General features: G+C 46.1%; 1 protein-coding gene and 1 pseudogene across 6 annotated transcripts in view; one reads left to right on the plus strand and one right to left on the minus strand.

Annotated features, from left to right (window-relative positions):
- Positions 1-21,346, minus strand: part of SLC51A (solute carrier family 51 member A) — a 26,279-nt gene continuing 4,933 nt past the window's right edge. For 3 of the 6 annotated variants that reach the window (XM_072812560.1, XM_072812559.1, XM_072812558.1), the window contains 9 exons: positions 17,090-17,161; positions 16,389-16,483; positions 6,549-6,703; positions 4,979-5,052; positions 4,414-4,572; positions 3,728-3,839; positions 3,289-3,435; positions 1,075-1,180; positions 1-391 (listed from right to left, as the gene is read on the minus strand). In XM_072812560.1, the coding sequence (XP_072668661.1) occupies positions 216-391; positions 1,075-1,180; positions 3,289-3,435; positions 3,728-3,839; positions 4,414-4,572; positions 4,979-5,052; positions 6,549-6,703; positions 16,389-16,483; positions 17,090-17,127 (1,062 nt within the window). In that variant the 5' untranslated portion in view covers positions 17,128-17,161 and the 3' untranslated portion in view covers positions 1-215. The remainder of the gene's footprint in view (positions 392-1,074; positions 1,181-3,288; positions 3,436-3,727; positions 3,840-4,413; positions 4,573-4,978; positions 5,053-6,548; positions 6,704-16,388; positions 16,484-17,089; positions 17,162-21,346) is intronic. The other 3 variants (XM_072812561.1, XM_072812563.1, XM_072812562.1) reach the window with 2 other exon arrangements.
- On the plus strand, positions 9,294-10,723 carry LOC140624738 (high mobility group protein B3 pseudogene; annotated as a pseudogene).

The raw sequence follows: 21,346 nt of genomic DNA on the forward strand, positions 1-21,346 counted from the left end.
TGCAATTATAGAATTTTAAACTCTATCCTGTTTATTATAAAACTTAAAATAACTTCTCCAGGCAAGATCCAAAATAATTGCCTATTATTATGGAATTCCTATTCCATAATTCTCCTTTGCCCCTATAGTCAAATGTAATCCGCCAGCTGGTGCTGAAAATGAATTCATCTCCATTTGGTCAAGGTTGAGGGACAGTGAGGAAATCCTGTGCCCATTTAATGTGTAGAGTCTCTTTCAATGTCCAAACCATCTATCTTGGACTTTGAGGTCAAATCCAGGTCTGAGGAAGAGAAAGGCTCATATCCAACCTTACTGTCTTTCCTTCGGTAGTACACACGTGTCAGCACAGTCATTAGAAAAGTCTCCAGTACGAGCAGGTGGCAGTTCATCACTGTAGCATGCAATGAATTGATATAATATGAATTATGCTAAATTGTATAGATGGTATCCCACTAGTAGCCCTGGCATATGAGTTGAGCAACACTTTCTCCAATTTGTCCTCAAACCAAACCTAGAGATATTAAGCTTTCATAAGTAACATAGCAGATTAATGGTAGAGCCAGAACCAGAACTTGGCTTTAACTTCTGCAGTCTGAGGCTAGCATTAAGCCCCATTTTTTGGTGTGTTTTATCAGCGTGACCTTTTTTTAGAGAGAGAGAAAGTGAGTGGGGGGACAGAGGGAGAGAGAGAACCCCAAGTGGGTTCCATGCTTGTGTGGAGCCCAACATGGAGCTTGATCCCACAACCCTGAAGTCATGAGTCAGATGCACTTAACCAACTGAGCCACCCAGGCACCCCAATCAGTATAACTTCCTGCTTTCAGACCCTACCCATTACTCTCCCAGAAGCTGAGGATGGCTTCCTGGGTTGCACATGAGGACTGGCCTCAAGCTATGGGATTGCTGGTCTCCTCTGTGTGGTCAGAGAAGTCACTGTTTCTTATAACCTCACTAGGATTTCCCTTTCTGAGTATTCTGAGCAGAAACCAGGCTTGCCCAGCTTCTATTCTAAGGTCATCTCTTCCCTGACCCTCCCTTCTCTCATTCTGGAATGAGAAGAATTCATGTGCTCACCTTGAGACCTGATTTTAGAAGAAAAGGGAGGTGAACAAGCAATCTGCCCGCTGCTGGCCAAGACTGAGAAGATGGATGGCTGCAGAGCAGTCAGGATGAGGAGCGTCTGCAGAACAGAAGAGAAACAAGGGCAGACTTGGCCCAGTACCAGTGGCACTGGGGCCAGCTGCCCCTCTGCTGTGCTTGTCTCTCCACAATCCATTCTGCTGGACTTGCAGTCTGTGTACTTACAGAGGGCTGAAACTCACTTGAGTAAAATTTTGTGGAGTTTTAATCTGTAGGCAAATTACAGTCTTGTCCTCTACCCAATATTTTATGAGAATTGGTGACAAGAAACAATGACTAATCGGGGATCCATGTTTATTTCCCTATCTCAGCCATGGCTACTAATAGTCACTCATGGATGAAAAAGGTAGATGGTTAGAGAAGACTATTTCCATCTGGCTCAAGGACCTGAGATCCCTGCTCCTAGAATGATGGGCAATTGGCCATGAAGGTGCTCTTTGAAAAATCTCTACCGTGCCACGGGCTAGGCCGAAGGGGGAAGGGGAATTAATGTTCAATGGGTACAGAGTTTCTGTGTAGAAGGCGAAAAAATTCTGGAAGTTGGTGGTGGTGATGATTGAACAACAATGTGAATGCAGTTAATGCCACTGAAATGTACACTTAAAACTAGTTAAAATGGTAAATTTTATATATATTGTAATGTTATGTGTATTTTAATACAATAAGAAAAAGAATCTGTCCAGAGGCTTCAGCAACACCATTTGTCTTAGTACTTGCCCTCACTGAGTGCACTTTTCTGAAGCATCAGCCTCTTCAAGGCAGACTCAGCATGTGCAGGCTTCCCCATGATAGTCACTGGCAGGCTCGGCAGTCACAGAGCTTTGACCTTGTGGCGTGACCCTAAGAGCTTCTGGGGCCCAGATCCTTTCTGCCCTTTCAGTCCCTGTCTCATTTTGGCTCTTCTGGCCTCTCTCTTCTTCAATTCTACCTACTATTTGCCCAGAAATCCACATTTCAGAGGCATCTGCATAGATCAAATGAGAATTTATGCGAAATCACACTATTAACTATAGTGCAGTCACTAGGCCATGGGAATAGAAGGGCCTAGCAAAGGAACAGAAGGAATAGAGAAGGAAAACAAGATTGGGCCAGAAGGCATCGCACTTGGTGAAAATTCTCTGGGCTTAGAGAATGGAAAGTGTCAAAAGTGAACAAACATGCCTTGCAGAGAACTTTCAGAAGGTGTGCAGGTGAAGAGGCAACCTGATAAGGAATGCAGATTTGGGAGTCAGACAGTTGGAGGTTTAAATTCTAGCCCCATACCTACGTACCTGGAGCAAGGCTCATTGGTACAATAGAAATAATAATGACTCCTAAGATTATTGTGAAAATTTAGATGTAAGGTATGAAAAGTCCCTAACGTGTGGTGTGGGTAGTTCATAACTATGATGAGTTATAGAGCTTTAGGAAGTACTGGGTAGAAAAAAGAAAAAAAGGAAAGGTAGAAGAATTTAAGGTCGATAAGACACATTTTATGAGTTGAAGTGGGTCCCCTGAAATGGTATGTTGAAGTCCTAACCCCCGGTACCTAAGTATAGAATGTGATCATATTTGGAAACCGCATAATTAGGTGTCATTAGTTAAGGTGACGTCATGCTGGAGGAGAGTGGATCTTTATTCTGATATACTGTTGTCCTTATAAGAAGATAGAAAGAGACACAAGACACATGCCATGTCGTGATGGAGGCAAAATCAGTGATGCAGCTGCCAGCCAGGGATTCCTGGCAAACCGCTGGAAGTCAGGAAGAGGCAAGGAAGAAATCTCCCCTATCGTTTCAGAGGGAGCATGGCCTGGTGGACACCTTGATTTTGGACGCCTAGCCTCCAAAACTGAGACAATACATTTCTGTTGTTTTAAATCACCCAGTTTGTGATACTTTGTGAGGACAGCACCAAGAAACTACTACAGCACAGGAAAGCAAAAACTGGGAAGGAACAGGTGACATTTTCTAAATCTCATAGAAAACCTGGGCTTAAAAAAAAAAGGGGGGGGGGGAGGGGAAAAAAATAAAAATAAAAATAAAAAAAGAAAACCTGGGCTTAAGAAGATTCCCAGACCCACTTTTGGTCTTTATTAGTCTCACTTCCTAACCCTAATTGTTCGTAGCTCTAAAATTACCCATCTTTTCTCTCTCAGGGTATAATTACCTGAAAGAGGGCAAATTTGGCTCCCATATTCTGCTCGCCCAGGTGCATCTTGGCTTGACGGAAAATGATGGCCAGGGCCCAGAGAGCCAACAGGGTGGACACACCAAGCACAGTATTGATCCACAGAGCTGTGCTCCCCTCCGAAATCTGGTGGCAGATCAGAAAGTAGTCCGTGAGGGAGGCAAGCCTTTTCTCCTCCTCCTATTTCTCCTCTTCCACAGTGGGAAAGGTAATGAAAAAAGCCCCAAAGCCTTGGCCTATTCCACACTCTTCTCCCCCACCAGAGTCTCCAAGCCTCTACTTTTCCACAACCACACATTGCGGGGCCTCCCCTGTCTATGGGGCCCCATTGCAGGGGATGTTGGCTCTGGCTCTTCCTTCCAGAGCTCAGAGGTACTAAGTGAGTCTGGAACTTTGCTGCCCCTTGCTCCTGGCTTACATCTGCTGGGTCATAGATGCCATCGGGGATGAGAAACAGGCCCACCAGGCTCAGTGTTATCTTGAAGAAGGCATACTGGAATGGGCCTAACATCAGCAGCTGAAGCTTTTTCCTGAAGGAAAAGGAGAGTTGGAAACATGAACCCACAAACTGCCCACCTCAAGAACACCTTCCACCTCCCTCACCTGGGCTCCTTGAGCTGAGGCTTGGCTGCCATAATAGATAACGAAATGGCTAAATGGATGGGGATATAGGAAGAAGCCGGAATGTTGAGAACACTGGGAACCCTCGTCTTGCCTCCCCCTCAGCCCCAGACCAGAATTCTGCCTTTTGAGCAGGAACTATCAGAATGTTGACCCCAGCCTCATCAACCAAAATGGACAGCAGGGACAAGTATGTAGACCAAAGTCCACTTTACTCCATGTAGCTAAAGTTTGTAGGCAGCAGTGAGCTTAAATGATGGAAATTGGAGTTCTCTTTCCTCCCTCTGCCATCCTCACCCCTGAACGGGTGCCCAATGTGTGGATGTTGGCTGTGGGATGCCCACCCTTTCATCACCGGCTTTGTTCCATACAAGCCTGATCCCAAGAGGCTTGAAGCAGGGCTGAGGGGGCCGGAGAGGCTCTTGGGAGAGTGCAGGTAGAGGCCAACCTGTTCTTTGAAGGAGCCTCTCCCTCCCACCTTACCTGGTGAGCATGAGTGGAGGGCAGCAGGGGCAACAGCAGCAGCAGGGACCTGTGTGGATCATCATCGGAGTGTCCTTCAGTGTCCTCAGTACTGCCTCCTTCCCACCAAAGCCTTCCACCATGGCCATCATCATCAAGTAAAAGCATACCGAGTAAAACCTGGAGTGGGAGCAGAGGTGGCCTCACAGAGTGGGAGGTGGCAGCCAGCTGAGAGGACACCACACACCAAGAGACTGGAAAGGGTGCAACAGAGGGGGTGCTCACTGAGGGGGTCACAGTAGGGCTCACGCATTCAGACCATGTGACCCAGCAAGAGGGAGAGAGAGGACAGGGTCTAGGGGCTGAGAGAGAGGGGAATTGGGACCCATAGGAGCAAAATGGTTGACGGGATGGACAGCACCAGAAGTTTAAGAAGTTCAACCTGATTAGCAAGTTTCCATCCCAGTGGTTGCAGGGATTTGTGGAAGGGATCTGGGATAAAAGAAGAGATGGACTCTGGAGTCCTGGGTGAGTGTGGAGCAAAAGGGTACCCAGCTCAGAGCTGGGGGCGGGGCAGGACACTCACGAGGTTATGGCCATTTCCACGAGCATTAGGGAACGAGGGATCCAGAGACCAAAACAGCAGAACACAGACACCACCTACTTGGAGAGAAGCAAGAAGCTGGTTGTGGCAAGAAGGGAGCCTCTGTGCTCACCCTCTCAAACCTTTTGTGGCAAGGGCTCAAGGAGGCAAAACCTGAACATGTGAGGCATCATTACTTAAAAGTGGTCAGCTGGAAAAATAAATCAACTAATTTTTTTAAGTTTTGGGTTTGTTTTTATTTATTTATTTTTAATTCAGTGTTCAGGGAGCACCTGGGTGGCTCAGTGATTGAGCATCTGCCTTCGGCTCAGAAGGTGATCCCCGGGGTCCTGCTTCTCCCTCTGCCTTTGTCTCTGTCTCTTGTGTGTCCCTCATGAATAAATAAGAAATATTTTGTTTATTTATTCATGAGAGACATACAGAGAGAGAGAGAGAGAGAGAGGCAGAGATGCAGGCAGAGAAAGAAGCAGGCTCCCTATAGGGACCCTGATGCAGGACTTGATCCCAGGACCCCAGGATCATTCCCGGAGCAAAGGCAGACACTCAACCACTGAGCCACCCAGGTGCCCCAAATAAAATCCTAAAAAAAAAAAAAAAAAAAAAAAAATTCAGTGGTCAGTGTCTTCTATATCTAGGATTAGAGACAGCAGGTCACCTCAAGTCAGGTGCTCTTTTTTGTTTTTTAAGATTTTTATTTTATTTATTTATTCATGACAGATACAGGCAGAGGGAGAAGCAGTCTCCTCGCAGGGAGCCCGATGCAGGACTCGATCCTGGGACTCCAGGATCACGCTCTGAGCTGAAGGCAGACGCTCAACTGCTGAGCCACCCAGGCGTTCCAAGTCACGCACTCTTCTGAAGACTATCTCATCCTTTATCCCTGGAGTAGTGTAGGTAAGTTCATTTTTAGGAGGGAGTGAGTCAAGATCCAACCCTTCCGTTTCAACATCGCATGTTACTAGAGCATCTCTGAGGACTTGAGTGTCCTCTGCTAAAAAAAAAAAAAAAAAAAAAAAAAAAAGGACCTCACAGGCTCCATTCTCTACCCCAGACACACACGCAGACCTTACCACGGAGGAAACGAAATCCAGTCTTATGGCCTGGGAGCAAGCCAGAGACGTATATAATGTCTGTGAGAGTGAGTTAAAAAGATCTACTATGTAAGGGGAGAGCTGAATATGTCCCCATGGAGGAAAAAAAATCTTTCCCTCTTTCCCCTCTGAGGAACACTGCTTTCCTGTCCAGGAAAGAAGCCTGCTCTTAACAGTAATAGTGTGGTGGAAAGTAGTGAGTGCGGCTGCTGGTGGCTGAGCAGCTTCTCCAGCTGTCTCTTGGCTCTAAGAATTCAAGCTCCCTGTCCCACTGCCCGTTGGCCTTCCAAGCATAGGGTCCTGACTGCAAATGGAAATCACATTACAACTCCTCTTAACCTTCTAAGAGGGTAAAAGCAGGCAACCCTTTGCCAACTTGAATTGCTGAGTTTAGAGGAATTCTCAAAATGGTTGCTCTGTCTTGTTGAGTTCCTCCCAAAGGGCAGCTACAAGGCCCTTACCGTGGGTGCAGAGCTGCCCCAGAGCAGAGTCCTCCTCTTGATGGGGCAACGGGTATTCTTGTATAGGTAGACAGCATCCTCCAGGAAGATGACGACCGAGCCCAGGGTGAACAAAGTCATAATGATGGTCAGGGCAATTTCCTCAGGGCCCAGTGCTAAAGCGGGAAGAAAGGGCAGACTTTCCTGAGCTAAAGTCCAGGACTGAGGGGAAGCAGATATGGGCTTCTTCATTTGGATCTAAATTGCTTTGCTGTATCTAGAATTATCTGGTCTAGGCTCCCACCCATGCAGAAGAATGGCATTCTCTTAGACTTAGGGTATCCAACACGGAGCTGAAAAGTAGTCATTCTTCTACATGGATGAGAGACTAATTCTAGGCATGGTAAGGCTTAGCTCAACCAGGAGATAGACACCCAACAAGCTTTCACTTCATTAGCAAACATTTTGAATTAAGGGGCAGCCCTGGTGGCTCAAGTGGTTTAGCGCCACCTTCAGCCCAGGGCCTGATCCTGGAGATCCGGGATCAAGTCCCATGTCAGGCTCCTTGCATGGCTCCTGCTTCTCCCTCTGCCTGTGTCTCTGCTTCTCTCTCTCCTCTCTGTGTATTCTCAGAAATAAATAAATAAAATCTTAAAAAAAATTTTTTTTTGAATTAAGAGGTTGGCAGTGCCTATTTAACTTTACTACTTCCCAGTGAAAGGTGTCATGCTAGCGGACGTGGACCAATTAACATTATAATTAAAGCAGAATGTAATTAATGGTATACTTTAGAGCTGTTTAAATTTGATTACAAAAATTATGTCATGAAACTGGGACATTAGGAAGGGATTTTAACAAAAGAGAAATGGATACAAGTAAAGATTCCAAGGACTTTTGACTCGTGTTGGCCTTATAATTAGTCTTACATTAAATGTGGTCCAGTAACTTTTTTTAGTGTTTATTGCAATCATTTGAATAGTTTTCTTTTTTTTTTAAGATTTTATTTATTTGAGAGAGAGTGAGAGAGGATGAGCAGGGTGAGAGGCAGAGGGAGAAGCAGATTCCTCACTGAGCAGGGAGCAGTTGTTAAAAGCTAGGTGTCCAGGTCCTACCCTCAGAGATGCTACCTCAAAATCTTTGTGAAGAATGTGTACTATTTTTAAAAAACTCATTAGCACTCAAAAAACAAAAAAATTATTAATAGACCCACACATATATAGTCATCTGACTTATGACAAAATTCTCCTACAATTTATGGGAAAAAAAGATTTTTTTTTCAAGAAAGGGTTCTGAGCTAATTGAATATTCTTTGGCAGATAAAAAAGAATATTGGGAGCAGCCGGGGTGGCTTAGCGGCTTAGCGCCCAGACGTGATCCTGGAGACCTGGGATCCTGGAGTCCCACGTCGGGCTCCCTGCATGGAGTCTGCTTCTCCCTCTGCCTGGGTCTCTGCCTCTCTCTCTCTCTCTCTCTCTGTGTGTGTGTCTCTCTCATGAATAAATAAATAAAATCTTTAACATAAAAAAAGCAAAAACAAGACATAAAATTGGAGGTATGGTATGATTTCGACTAATGTTAAGTAAAAGCAAAAAAAAAAAAAGAAAGAAAGAAAGAAATACCATCAAGATATTTGCAGTGCCTCTCTCTGAGTGATGGGAATATAGTTTTTTCCTTTGTCTACTTTTCTGGATTTTCAGATTTACTGTACCTGAATTATTTTTACAATAAAAATATTTAGTTAAGAAAATACACACAAAAGGTAAGTCCAGATAGGCAGAAACCCAAATTAATTCAGTAGATTTTTTTAAACAATATATTTATTTATTTGAGAGAGAGTGAGAGAGAGAGAGAGAGAGAGCACACGAGGTGGGGAGGGGCGGAGGGTGCTCCGCCCTCCACTGAGTGTGGAGTCGTCCCCCCCCAACACGGCTCAATCTCACGACTAAAATCACAGCCCTGAGGCAAAATCAAGAGTCCTACGGTCAGGGATCCCTGGGTGGCGCAGCGATTTAGCGCCTGCCTTTGGCCCAGGGCGCGATCCTGGAGATCCGGGATCGAATCCCACGTCAGGCTCCCGGTGCATGGAGCCTGCTTCTCCCTCTGCCTATGTCTCTGCCTCTCTCTCTCTCTCTCACTGTGTGCCTATCATAAATAAATAAAATTAAAAAAAAAAAAAAAAGAGTCCTACGGTCAACCAGCTGAGCCACCCAGGTGCCCCAATTCAGCAGATTTCTAAAAACCACTGTCTGTTGTGGGAAGGCTGAATCATCCTCTTCTGAAGGGACTTGCCCACCCCTGCTTGACCCTTGTCCTCACCAGCTCAGGGAGAGCCAGGAGTAAAAGGAGAGCGGTTCCAAAGCCATTCAAGGCCAGAGACTTTCTCAGTCTTCACTGTCTTGACTGCTCCCTCCTCTTTGAAAAGCTGCCCCCCTCCACTGCCAGATGAGATCGGGCACGTTCAGGGTGGTATGGCCATAGACCCCCCTCCACTGCCAGAACCACAGTCCCCCTCCTGGGCTCTGACCCTTGGTCTCCTGGGCTGATCCCTCATCCTCTCCCACGCCCTGTGCTCCTCAATCTCAAAGACGGCAGCTCAGCTCTTCCCTGTTTATTGAGGTTGAGGATTTCCCTACCACTCCTTCAGCCTCCCAATAATCGCGTAAGCTGTGCCACCCCCAGAACTTGATGATACTTGGTTTCTGCCCATTCAGCTTTTCTCCCTGGGCTCCCAGTGGCTGGCTTCTGCTCATCAAGCTCTCTGCTCACATGCCCCTGCTCAGCCAGCCTTCCCTGAGTGCCCAGTAGGACACTGCCCCCCATCCGCCCCCAACACTGAGTTTGGTTACATATTTATTTAGGTGCCTATTTTCTGCTGCCCAGCCCTAGTCCTCCCCTTCCAGTAAACTCCAGGAAGGCAGGGACTTTGTCAATCTTGTTTGGTCTCTGTTCCACCTCCAAGTGCCTGGAACAGCAATGGTGGCCATTTGTTGAATGAAAGAACTTTTTTTTTTTAAACACACAAAAATCAATTGTATTTCTGTAGACCAGCAAGGAACAACTGGGAACCAAAATTAGAAAAACAATACCACTTACAATAGTTCCAAGAAAATAAATACTTAGCTATAAATCCAACAAAATTTGTCCAGGATCTGTATACTTAGACTATGAAATGCTGATGACAGAAGCCACAGATGTAACTAAATGGAGAGACAAGTCACATTTAGGGTTTAGAAGACTCACTATCATACATGATTCTCCTTAAACTTTATAGATTTAATGGAATTCCAATGAAAATCCCAACAACACTTGTGTATATATTAGCTCGTTCTAAATCTTACATGGAGAGACAAAATTGGTAGAAAAGTTAAAATAATTTTGAAAAGGAAGAATAAAGTTACAGGAATCACACTAATAGATTTTTAAGATGGATACAAGCTACAGTAACTTTGATGATGTGGTATTGGTAAAGGGAGAGACTCCTATCAATGGAAGAGAAGAGAAAGTCCAGACATTGACCCGTACAAATCTGGCTCATTGATTCTTGACAAAGATACAAAAAGAAATTCAGTGGAAAACAAAGTCTTTTCAACAAATGGTCCTGGAACAATTGGACATATAATCCGATGCCCCCAAAACCAAATAAACCAAAAACATAAACCTCACACTTAAGAAGAAACATAAGAAGAAAAAACCCAGAGGTTCCTGTCAATTTTGCTGAATTTTCCAAGAAGTGCTCTAAGAGGTGGAAGACAACGTCTGGAAAGGAGAAGTCGAAATTTGATGAAATGGCCAAGGCAGATAAAGTGCGCTATGATCGGGAAATGAAGGATTATGGACCCGCTAAGGGAGGCAAGAAGAAGAAGGACCCTAATGCCCCCAAAAGACCACCATCTGGATTTTTCCTCTTCTGCTCAGAATCCCGCCCCAAGAGCAAATCGACAAACCCTGGAATCTCCATTGGAGTTGTGGCGAAGAAGCTCGGGAGATGTGGAAATAACTTAAGTGACAGCGAGAAGCAGCCTTACAACAAGGCAGCCAAGCTGAAGGAGAAGTATGAGAAGGATGTCGCTGACTATAAGTCTAAAGGGAAGTTTGATGGTGCAAAAGGTCCCGCAAAAGTTGCCCGGAAAAAGGTGGAAGAGGATGAAGAAGACAAAGAGGAAGAGGAGGAGGACGATGACGACGACGACGACTAAAAAAACTGTTGATCTGTCAAAAAAAAAAAAAAAAAAAGGAGAATTCCTATTGTCATCTCCATTTCATAGGCTTTTCCAGGAAACTAGGCTTAGAGAGTTGAGCACCTTGCCCATGTCATTCAGTCTGGAAGTCATGGGACTGGGCTTGAATGCAGGAGTTTCTGGCGAAGCCCATCTTCTTAAGTGTTTGACACACTAGCCCTTGGTGTGTGTTCACATAGCTATGGAAGGAAATGTGGAACAATCAAATGCAACCCTAAGAAGTTGTTCAAGTTTATGAAGCTGGGGTGGGGGCATATGTGACTGTCCAGTACAGACATGGTTTTGCAGCCTCTTATAACTGCTGGCTGTGCCACTCTAAGTTCTCTTCTTTGTAGTATCTACAGGACATAATATCCACTGCCACAGCAGGAAGGCTAAGAAAGGGAGAAGTTTCTTAGCATCCATAGCCTGATGCTATTCTTCTCCATGAAGCTCATTTATCTTCTTTGAAGATTGTCCCCTACCTTATGTTTTCTGCATCTTAACAGATTTTATGGGACAAAAGTATCCTATGGCCAGAGGATTTTTGGAAGTTCCTTACACAAAATTAAACCTGCTTCTTCCCATGCTCAAGTTTTTAATCGGATTTACACTGTAATTTCCTAGTGGAAGTTATAGAATACAGCTTTTACAAAACTTTTATCTCGATAGATGCTGTGTTCATGAAGCACTACTTGAGGTTAGTATCCCGAGGGATACACTTTGGGAAATGCTTGTCTAACTGACCATTTTGAATTCAATTACACCTTCAGCAACTAGCAAATTTCCCACTGTGTCAGAAATAGCAAAGATTACTTTTTTTAAAACAATGAAAACAATATTAGAGCATTACAATTTTGAAAGAGTATCACCCATAATTCCAGCCAGTCAGTTCCTAACCAAAAGTTATTTTCATTTTTGCACATTTGTCCTCATGGGAGTGAAGGGCATAGGCTCTGGAGTCAGAGACGCCTGAGTTCAAATTAAAGTCCCACTTGCTGTTTGCTGTTGACCTTGGACAGGTTATTCATCCTCTCATTAACCTCTTAGCACAGCACTTGGCATGTATTATTTGTTCAATAAAAAGTAACTTTAAAAAAAAACCACCCTGGTTAAAGGGCATACCTATTGTATTACTGCAATTATACTATAAAATTGTGTACATTTTTAACTAGCATTTCATCACAGCCTGTCAAAAATGATTATTTCTAATTAATTTTTAAGTTACAAAAATTTCAAAAAGAATAATAGAGCATGGGGGAATATGCCCATGACCCATTTTATTTTATTTTTAAAGGTTTTATTTATTCTTGAGAGACAGAGACCTAGGCAGAAGGAGGAGAAGCAGGCTCCATGCAGGAGCCCAATACTTCGGGAGCCCAAAGCAGCAGGACTTGATCCTGGAACTCCGGGATCAGGTCCTGAGCCGAGGCAGACGCTCAACCGCTGAGCCCCCCAAGCGTCCCGCCGTGACCCATTTTAAAGAGTGTTACAATGTTGCCAATTTTGCTTCAACAATTATTTTTAGAAAAATAAAACATTACAGATATATTTGAGGGCCCTCGTACATACCTCCTGGATCATTTTCCCTTCCCTACTTCACCTCCCAGAGCGAACTACTGTTCTGAAGGTGGTGTGTATCTTCTTTGCTTATGTTTTAATTTTCACAACATAGGTACATTCTCAACATGCTATATTGCTTTGCATTTTGCAAAATCTACATAAATGAGGGCACCTAGGTGGCCCCATCGGTTAAGAGTCTGCTGGAGGCTCAGGTCAGGATCCCGGGGTTTTGGGGCGGAGCCCTGGGATGGAGCCCCGGGTCTGGCTCCCTGCTCCTCGGGGATCCTGCTTCTCCTTCCCCCTCTGCTCCTCTCTTCACTCGTGCTCTCTGTCCCTCTCTCTCTCACTCCGCTCTCTGTCTCTCAAGTAAATAAATAAAACCTTCTTTAAAAATTCTGCTTAAAAAAAAATAAATAAATAAAAAATAAAAAAATAAAGATTCTGCTTAGATGGCTTCATTCTGCAAAATGCTTTTTCCACCCAACATTGTTTTCATGATACTATTTTCATTATATTCTGATATTCATTATGATCATTATAATGATCTATTTTCATAATGATATATTTTCATTATGACAAACAAATGCTTCAATAAGTATTCTTGGACGTGTCTCCTTAGCACATATGGGAGAGTTATTTTATGTGGACACTTAAAATCAGATTTTCTGAGCTGGAGGAGATGAGACTCTAGTGCTGCAGAGAACTGATCACTCTCCGCGTGGCTCTCCCACTTATACTCCCACCAGTGGTCCGTGAGCCCTCGCTGTCACCTCAGATTCACCGTAGTGAAATATTGTTTCATGCACGGCTCCCTAATTCCTAACCAAATAGAGTATTATTTTTAATATTCTATTTATCTGTTCATGAGAGACACAGAGAGAGGCCGAGACACAGGCAGAGGGAGAAGCAGGCTCCCTGCGGGGAGCCGGACCTGGGACTCGATCCCGGGACCAGGGTCACGCCCTGGGCCAAAGGCAGATGCTCAACCGCTGAGCCACCCAGGTGCCCCTAGAATATCTTTTTGTACATATATTGGTCATTTGGGTTTCTTCTGCTTGAACAGTCTGTTCCCATATTTTACACACTTTGCATTGGGTGATTTCTCTTACACTGTCTACTTATCCCTTGTTAGTTAGGCTTGAAAATACCTTCTCCCAGTCTGTGGTTTGGCTTTTAACATTGCTTCTAGTGTTTTTAACTGTAGAGAAGTTTGTTTGCTTACGGAGTCAATCTCCACGATCATTTGTGCTTCCTTGCGTTTTATTTAAGACATTTTCTCTACTCCCAATCATAAAGATATCTTTCTGTATTTTCTTTTGTAAAAACATTTGCATTTTACATTTAGGTATTTTCGCTGCCCGTATTAAAGCTGCCATTGGAGCTATCTTTACATTGGTTTATTCGCCATAGGCACAAATTGTCCAGATCGCTTCAAAAGTGTCTGTTCTGCCCTCTAGTGTGTGTGGCATCCCTTCACAGGGTGCGTCCCGAGTGGGCTCTATTTCCAGGCACTCTGTTCTGTTCCATTGATCTACTTATTAGGCCTCTTGCACTTACTGCTTGTTGCTTAGTCTTATTATAAATCTTAATCCCTGGTGGGGCAGGTACCCTCCTTAACATTTTTCCAAAGATGTCTTGGCTTTTCCTTGGCACTTCACTCTTTCACAGAAATGTTTGGATGAGTCCATTTTTTAAAAAATCCTGTAGGGATTGTAATTGCAATCATATCACAGGGATTTCAGGAACAGGTTCAGGAGTCCTCCCCCCGCCATAGCTCCTCCTTAAATGGCATCTGATTTAAGGTGCAGCGGTTAGTCTTGCCAGATCTCAGGCAAAATCCTCAGATCTTCCTGGCTTTCCTGTTTCTCAGGGTCATCACCACTGCCCTCGCCCTGCCCACATCCCCAGGGTGCTGCTTACAGTCTCCCCTTCCCGCTCTCACCCCATCTGGCTATTTCCCAGATGGCCTGCCCTTTCTTTGGCTTGCCTGTGTCCTCCGACCTTCCCTCCCTTTCCCTGACACTGTTCCGGCTCAGACTCTTGTTCCTCCTTCTGGGCTGGGGCGACAACCTCCAGTGTATACCCCTGCCTCTCACGGCCCCTCTTCCCCGACGTCCACCCTGTTTACTGATTAATTATTTTGAAGCACCGTCCGGCCGCTCCCAATCTCAGGGCCCTCAGCGGCTCCCTCCGTCTACAGGATAAAGTACAGCCCCTCTGCCAGACGCGCATCAGGCCGCACCTCACCTGGCCAGGCCTCCAGGTTGTCCCCTGCTTCCCCAGCTCGCTACACTATCAGACCCACAGTGGTCTCCCTGCCCTGAACATCCCTGGTGCTTCTATTTGCACGATCTGTAGCAAAGCAATGTGACATCCATGTTTACTGCGTAAGGCAGGGTTTCTCGGGCTAAAAAGCGCTATGGACACGTTGGCCAAGGTAACTCCTTATGGTTGGGGTGCGGGGGTGCTTTCCATTGTATTCATGGCGGCATCCAGGGCCTCTCCCCACTATATGCCAATGGCACCCTCTAGTTGTGGCAACTGAAACGGTCTCTAGCCGTTGCCAGAAATTCCTTGGGGGACAAATTTACTTCTGGTTGACAACTGCTAATGTAAGGGAACACTTGCACCACAAGCTGCGCTCTAAGCAAGAGGTTCCTAGAGCTGGATATAGCAGCTACCTACTGGCACAAATCCTTGAACAGCTGCAAAGCCTCTCTGGACACTGGCAGTTGTCATTCACTCTGAAACCAGACTGAATGTTGTCCAAGCACATGCCCGTGCCTGCCTCCTGATTCGACCAACCACATCCTGTTTCAGAAAGTCTGCTTGCTCACTGAGGTGACAACATCAGGAAGGAGGTTGGGAAAAAACGTTAAAGATACCGTAGAGGGGGTGCCTGGGTGGCTCAGTCAGTTAAGCATCTGCCTCTGGCTCAGGTCATGATCTCAGGGTCCTGGGATCCAGCCCCGCATCAGGCTCCCCTCTCTCTCTCAAATAAATAAATGAATTCTTAAAAAAAAAAAAAAAAGATACCATAGAGACATAGACTCTTATTCATCAACGTCTAAGAGGTGCTTAATCACGCAGTAGGAAAACAAAATGAAATCTAGATGGGAGCCACAGTTGTGAAGATGCTCGGGTCATTTGGTTGTCATATAGGTGGCCAGGGAATAAACTGGGTCCCATCTTCTGCTTTTCACTTTCAGAAGCAATTCAGTATAAGAATAAGATCTAGTTGGCCAACACTGTCAGAATACTTTTACAGGTTCACCTAATTTTTAAAAAAGATGTCATTGATTGATTGATTGACTGATTTGAAAGCAGAGAGCATGAGCAGGGGGCAGAAGCAGAGGGAGAGGGAGAAGCTGGCTCCTCGCTGAGCAGGGAGCCTGATGCCCAGACTCCATTCAGGACCCCGAGGTCATGGCATGAGTTGAAGGCAGATGTTTAACCGACTGAGCCACCCAGGTGCCCCCAGGTTCACCTGTTTTAAGAACATTATTCATAATGACCACCTCTCTAGGGCAGGCTGGGTGGCTCAGCGGTTTAGCGCCACCTTTAGCTCAGGGTGTGATCCTGGAGACCCAGGATCGAGTCCCACGTCGGGCTCCCTGCATGGAGCCTGCTTCTCCCTCTGCCTGTGTCTCTGCCTCTGTGTATGTGTGTGTCTCTCATGAATAAATAAATAAAATCTTAAAAAAAAAAACCACCTCTCTAGAATGATGTAGACACTTTCCCGAAGAGGCTATATGCAGGCCCCAAGGAGATTCTTTGGGGCTTGGATCATATGGACACCATCTTGAATCCTCTGGATGGCTCTGGAGTTTGAAAAATGCTCCAGGCCAGTGTCTGCAATGTGAATGAGCCTTGAGGCTGGGATTCATGGGAGGTCCAGCATGCAGCTTTGTCTCCCTGGCTAGGTTGCCATGGTCCTCTTTCTGAGGCCTCAACCATGAGAGATAGACCCTGTCCAGGCTGGCCAGCTCAGGACCACCTCTCCTCAGCTTCACCCCACTGTCCTGGCTTCCTGCTGGGATGCTCATCTCTCATTTCCCTCTGGGGAGGGCCCCCGACTCACCCCTCAGAAGCTGGGCTGCAGTGGGAGCGTGAGAGAAGCAGGCGGAGGGGATGCTGTAATTGGTTGTCAGCAACTCCAGAAGATCTGCTGTGTACCTGTAGAGACACCAGCCTACACTAGAATATGGGGACTTGGGGACATGGACAGGGGAGTGGGGGAGTACCGGAAGGAACACCAATTATTTGACACTCCCTCAAAGCCTCCTGAGTTCAGGGTGTCTGTACATTTCCCCTCGACACCCCAATTCTTGAGGAAATAGCAAATTAGCTCAGGCTAGTGTGTAAGGCAGGTGCCACCCAGGCTATGACAGGCCTGGCTTTGGTGCCCAAAGAGTCCACAGTCCGTTCTCTCCACTTCCACTGGGGCAGCAGTGCAGGGACTGACCAGAAAGAGCAGGGCCCCAGAGGAAGAGTGGTCCCTTAGCACCAAGGTTGAGTCTCCTGCTGCCTGGGGCTCTGTGCCTGCCCCACACCACCCCTGCCTCTGGAGCTTTCCTCTTCCCACTTGAGATGCAAAGCCAAGGCTCTGAAGAATCACACTCCGGCCCGCAGGACCTCAAGGACAGCCAGACCACTCTGAGTCGGCCTCATTCTGTGTCCTGAGAACCAGAGGCCCTGACGAGGAGATAGGGACCGGCCAGCGTGTTAGGGGCCACTGCTTAGCAACCGGCTCCTGGCTCTGGGCCTGCCGGCCTCACTCACCTGGGGTCAAGCTTTATCTGAGTCCTGTCTGGCTCCATGGTCTTCTCTCCCTCTCTGGTTTCCCAGCAAGCTCTGAGGGGCAAGGAGGGGCAGGCAGGTGAGGGCCCCGAGGGAGGCTCCCGCTGGTCCTGCTGCCTGCTGGCCTTGGTCAGAGCGACACCTGGGCCACGTGTAAGTGCAAAGACAGGATCTTCCCCTCTGGCTCTCTTTTCTCAAACTTCGCCTGCCCACAGGTCTCTAGAGACTGTCTCAGAGTTCACCCCAGAGGAATTTGATCCCCTTGGCTGGCTGAGTTCCCTGGTTCCTGACTCCTCCCTCTCCCGAGGTGTGGTCCTTCCTCCTCCCTCCACGAGTGCCTTTGGCCACCCTTTGCCACCTGCCAGCCCTCATCCTACATCCCCTCTAAGGAATCATCTAGGGTGGTGGTAGAATGAAGTTGTCTATCCTCCCTACAGTCCCACCAGCCCTCAAATCCGGTCTCCCAGAACCTGGCTGAGTCAATGCCAAATCCCCGGTGGCATTGGCACCGTGGTTCTGGCATGCAGAGGGGAGAACTAGCTGGAAAAGCCAGACGAGGCCCATGCGGGTTTCCTAAATCTCAGCCCTCCTCATCTCGATGATGGGCTTATCCTGCCCAACAGCAGCCAAGGATGTAGCAAACCTGCAGGTGTACGTAAGGGGCAGAGTTGCTGAGTGAGATTTCAGAGCTTTTGCACAGATTCTGAAAAGCTGTGCCAAATTACCTGTTTGTGATTTCTCTTCTCTCCCCAAGTAGATTCAAAGCATTGAGCCCAAGCACAGTACCCCTGGGTTCCTGGCACAGGGCCCGATACCCACGGAGTGCTCTTTAGAAGAGGCCACGTGACTGATGAACTAGTGAAAGCTTAACAGCAGTAGCAAATGTTTGTTGAGCATTTTGGGTGCCCCCAGTGCTGTAGAAAATGCAGCGTATTCCTTATCTCGTGGAAACCCTACAACTGCTCTTGGGACATCAGTACTGTCTTTATTCCCATTTTACAGGTAAAGAAACTGAGGCTTGGAGAGGTTCTAACGCCAGCTTGGGTAGAAAGCCACGAAGAGTGTAGAGAGAGGCAGAAGGGACCCAGGTTAGGAGCTCTGCTGAGACTCAGGTAAGAGTTTTGAGAGTAAGAAAAGGGCCCTTGAGAGGGTCAAGAGAGTGGATTGTGGGCTAGCGAGGAGCTAAAACCAGAGGAAGCAGTTACTGGTGTGGTACCAAGGGGACACTCATTCCTGTCCCCAGACACCTAATATGTCTCCCAAGGGTCGGGCAGGGTTCCGCCCCTCTTCTACCCTCCTCCCAAAGCAGAAGTCTCAGGACAGGACAGTCTAGTGATCCAGGAGTCCTGGATACCTCCCGAGGTCGGGGGCGGGGAGGGCACCCTAAGGAAATCAAGGGCATTGACCCAGCAAGGATGGCTCGCCTTGGCCCCACCCCGACAGACTCAGGCTGACTCAGCTGCCTCAACTTGCTCCCTGGGTCATTCATCTCTGGCTTGGTGAGAGGCCTTGAGCTTAATTGTCCCAAGCCCTGAACTTTAGACTTCCCAGAGCAGATAACAGGGCGCCAAGGATGTTCTCTGAAACTTCTTCAGGACAGAATTGGGAAGAGAGGGAGGCAGGAAGGAAAGGTGGCAGGACAGACGCTCTGTGTCTGCAACTGGGCAGCAGAAGCTGGGAGGCCGCGGCATGCGGAGGGGGGCCCAGGCTACTTCTTAGGTTGGATGACGGTGGAGAGAGGAGAGACAGGGGTGTTGGTGAGAGGGAGGACCTTTCCTCTGAGGGGGTACTTCTGCCGCATGCAGAGTCTCTATCTTCCAGAAGGTGTGACCCACAGATTAGTCCAGAGCCATCATGGCCAGGATGCAAGGCCGGCCCATCCCTAGCTAAGGTATGGCTGGAGAAGATGAGCTGGGACATCTTCTAATTTTCAGATTCTTCTAAATTTTGGACAGCTGCAGTCAAACACTGAGTTTTAGACCCAAGAAGAATGAATCATTCTTCATTTTTTTTTTTTTACTTTAAATCACAAAATTGTATGATTACATAGATAGGACACCTGTCACTTCAATTTTGGCCCTCTCAGTGCAAGGATCATTTTGTGAAAAGTCAAAAATTAAAAGCCCATAAATTTCATCCGTTTTCCTTAGGGGTCCTCACCATTTGACATATATTTTTAAAGATTTTATTTATTTGAGGGATCCCTGGGTGGCGCAGCGGTTTGGCGCCTGCCTTTGGCCCAGGGCGCGATCCTGGAGACCCGGGATCGAATCCCACGTCAGGCTCCCGGTGCATGGAGCCTGCTTCTCCCTCTGCCTGTGTCTCTGCCTCTCTCTCTCACTGTGTGCCTATCATGAATAAATAAAAATTAAAAAAAAAAAAGATTTTATTTATTTGAGAGAGAGCACAAGCAAGGAGAGAAAGAAGCAGACTCCCCACTGAGCAGGGAGCCCGATGTGGGGCTTGATCCCAAGACCCCGGAATCATGACCTGAGCCAAAAGCAGACTCTTTACCCACTGAGCCACTCAGGCGTGCCAATCATTTGATATTTAAAGGCCATTCTCTTTTTTAAAAAATGTCTTGTTGAGACAAAATTCAGGTAACATAAAACTCACCTGTTGAGTCGTTGTAAAGTCTATAATTCAGGGGTTTGTACTGTATTCATAACATTGTACAACTATCACCATTCATCTAATTGCAGGATATTTCCAGGAGCCCAAAAAGAAACCTCCTCCGTTCCAATTTTTCCCCTTCCGTTGCCTGGCAACCACTAATCTACTTCCTCTCCATTGATTTGCTGATTCCAGACACTTATCTAAATAGACACTTATCACACAACACATGGTGTTCGGTGCCTGCCTTCTTTTATTCGGCAGGTTTTCAAGATTTGTCCATGTTGGAGCGCACAGCCACAGCCGTGCTCCCCTCTTTGTGCTCTCCTCATTCCGCGGTGTGGCTAGGCCATATTGTGTTTCTTTGTTCATCAGTTAATGGGCATTTGGGTTCTTTCCACGTTGGGGCTGTTACGAATGATGCTGCTACTTTCCTGAACTCATTTATTAGCTCTGATTGTGTGTGTGTGTATTCCTTAAGGCTAACTATACACAGATTTGTGTCATCTGCAGGTGGAGGTTTGCAGTGTGGGTAGTTTCTTCTTCTTCTTCTTCTTCTTCTTCTTTCTTCTTCTTCTTCTTCTTCTTCTTCTTCTTCTTCTTCTTCTTCTTCTTCTTCTTCTTCTTCTTCTTCTTCTTCTTCTTCTTTCTTCTTCTTCTTTTTAATCTAATTGCTCAGGCTAGAACTTCCAGTATAATGTAAATAAATGAAAGTGATAAAAGCAAGTGTATTTGTCTTGTTCCTGATCTTACAGGGAAAGCTCGCAGTCTTTCACCATTAAGTATGATGTTAGGCTCTGCGTTTTCCATAAATGCTCTTTCAGAAAGGTCCCTTCTGTTCCTAGCCTATGCAGTATTTTAATGATGCAATGGTATTAGATTTTGCCAAATGCCTTTTCTGCATTAAGAGGACCATCTATTAGGGCCCCCCGGGTGGCTCAGTGGTTCAGTGTTTGCCTTTGGCTCAGGGCGTGATCCCAGGGTCTTGGGATCGAGGCTCACATTAGGCTCCCTGCATGGAGCCTGCTTCTCCCTCTGCCCGTGTCTCTGCCTCTCTCTCTTTCTGTGTCTCTCATGAAAAAAAATAAAAATAAAAATAAAAATAAATAAATAAATATCCTTAAAAAAACATGGTGAATGTACTTAATGCCACAGAACTGGACACTAAAAAGTGATTAAAATGGTAAAATTTATGTTATCTATATTTATCACACAAGAAAAAGAAAAGTACGCCAATCCTTCCACATGGAGATGTGAGCAAGCAAAAGAGGTAGAAGGGCAATTCACAAAACAACTATAAGGAAATGACCTCCAGTTGTAGGAGAATACTTAATTTCATAAGTAATTCAAGGAGATATAAATGAAAAGATCAAGGTGTCATTTGTCACATGTAAAATTTGAGAACTTACTTTATGTTACTATTTACTGTGTTTGTGTTATGATACAGTTATGCTCATAACAGTAAACGTGTATAAACTTTCTGGAAAGCATCTTGCAAATTATGCAAAAGATGTTTTAACTGTTCACATTTATTGACCCGAGATCCAGCCGTGAGGAGTGTATTCTAGGGCTGGGGGGGGGGGGCAGGGGGCGGTGCAGCATAGGGGCGCTGGGAGAACAAAGCAC

Source organism: Canis lupus, chromosome 35 (genome assembly GCF_048164855.1).
Source record: "Canis lupus baileyi chromosome 35, mCanLup2.hap1, whole genome shotgun sequence".
Classification (NCBI taxonomy): domain Eukaryota; kingdom Metazoa; phylum Chordata; class Mammalia; order Carnivora; family Canidae; genus Canis; species Canis lupus.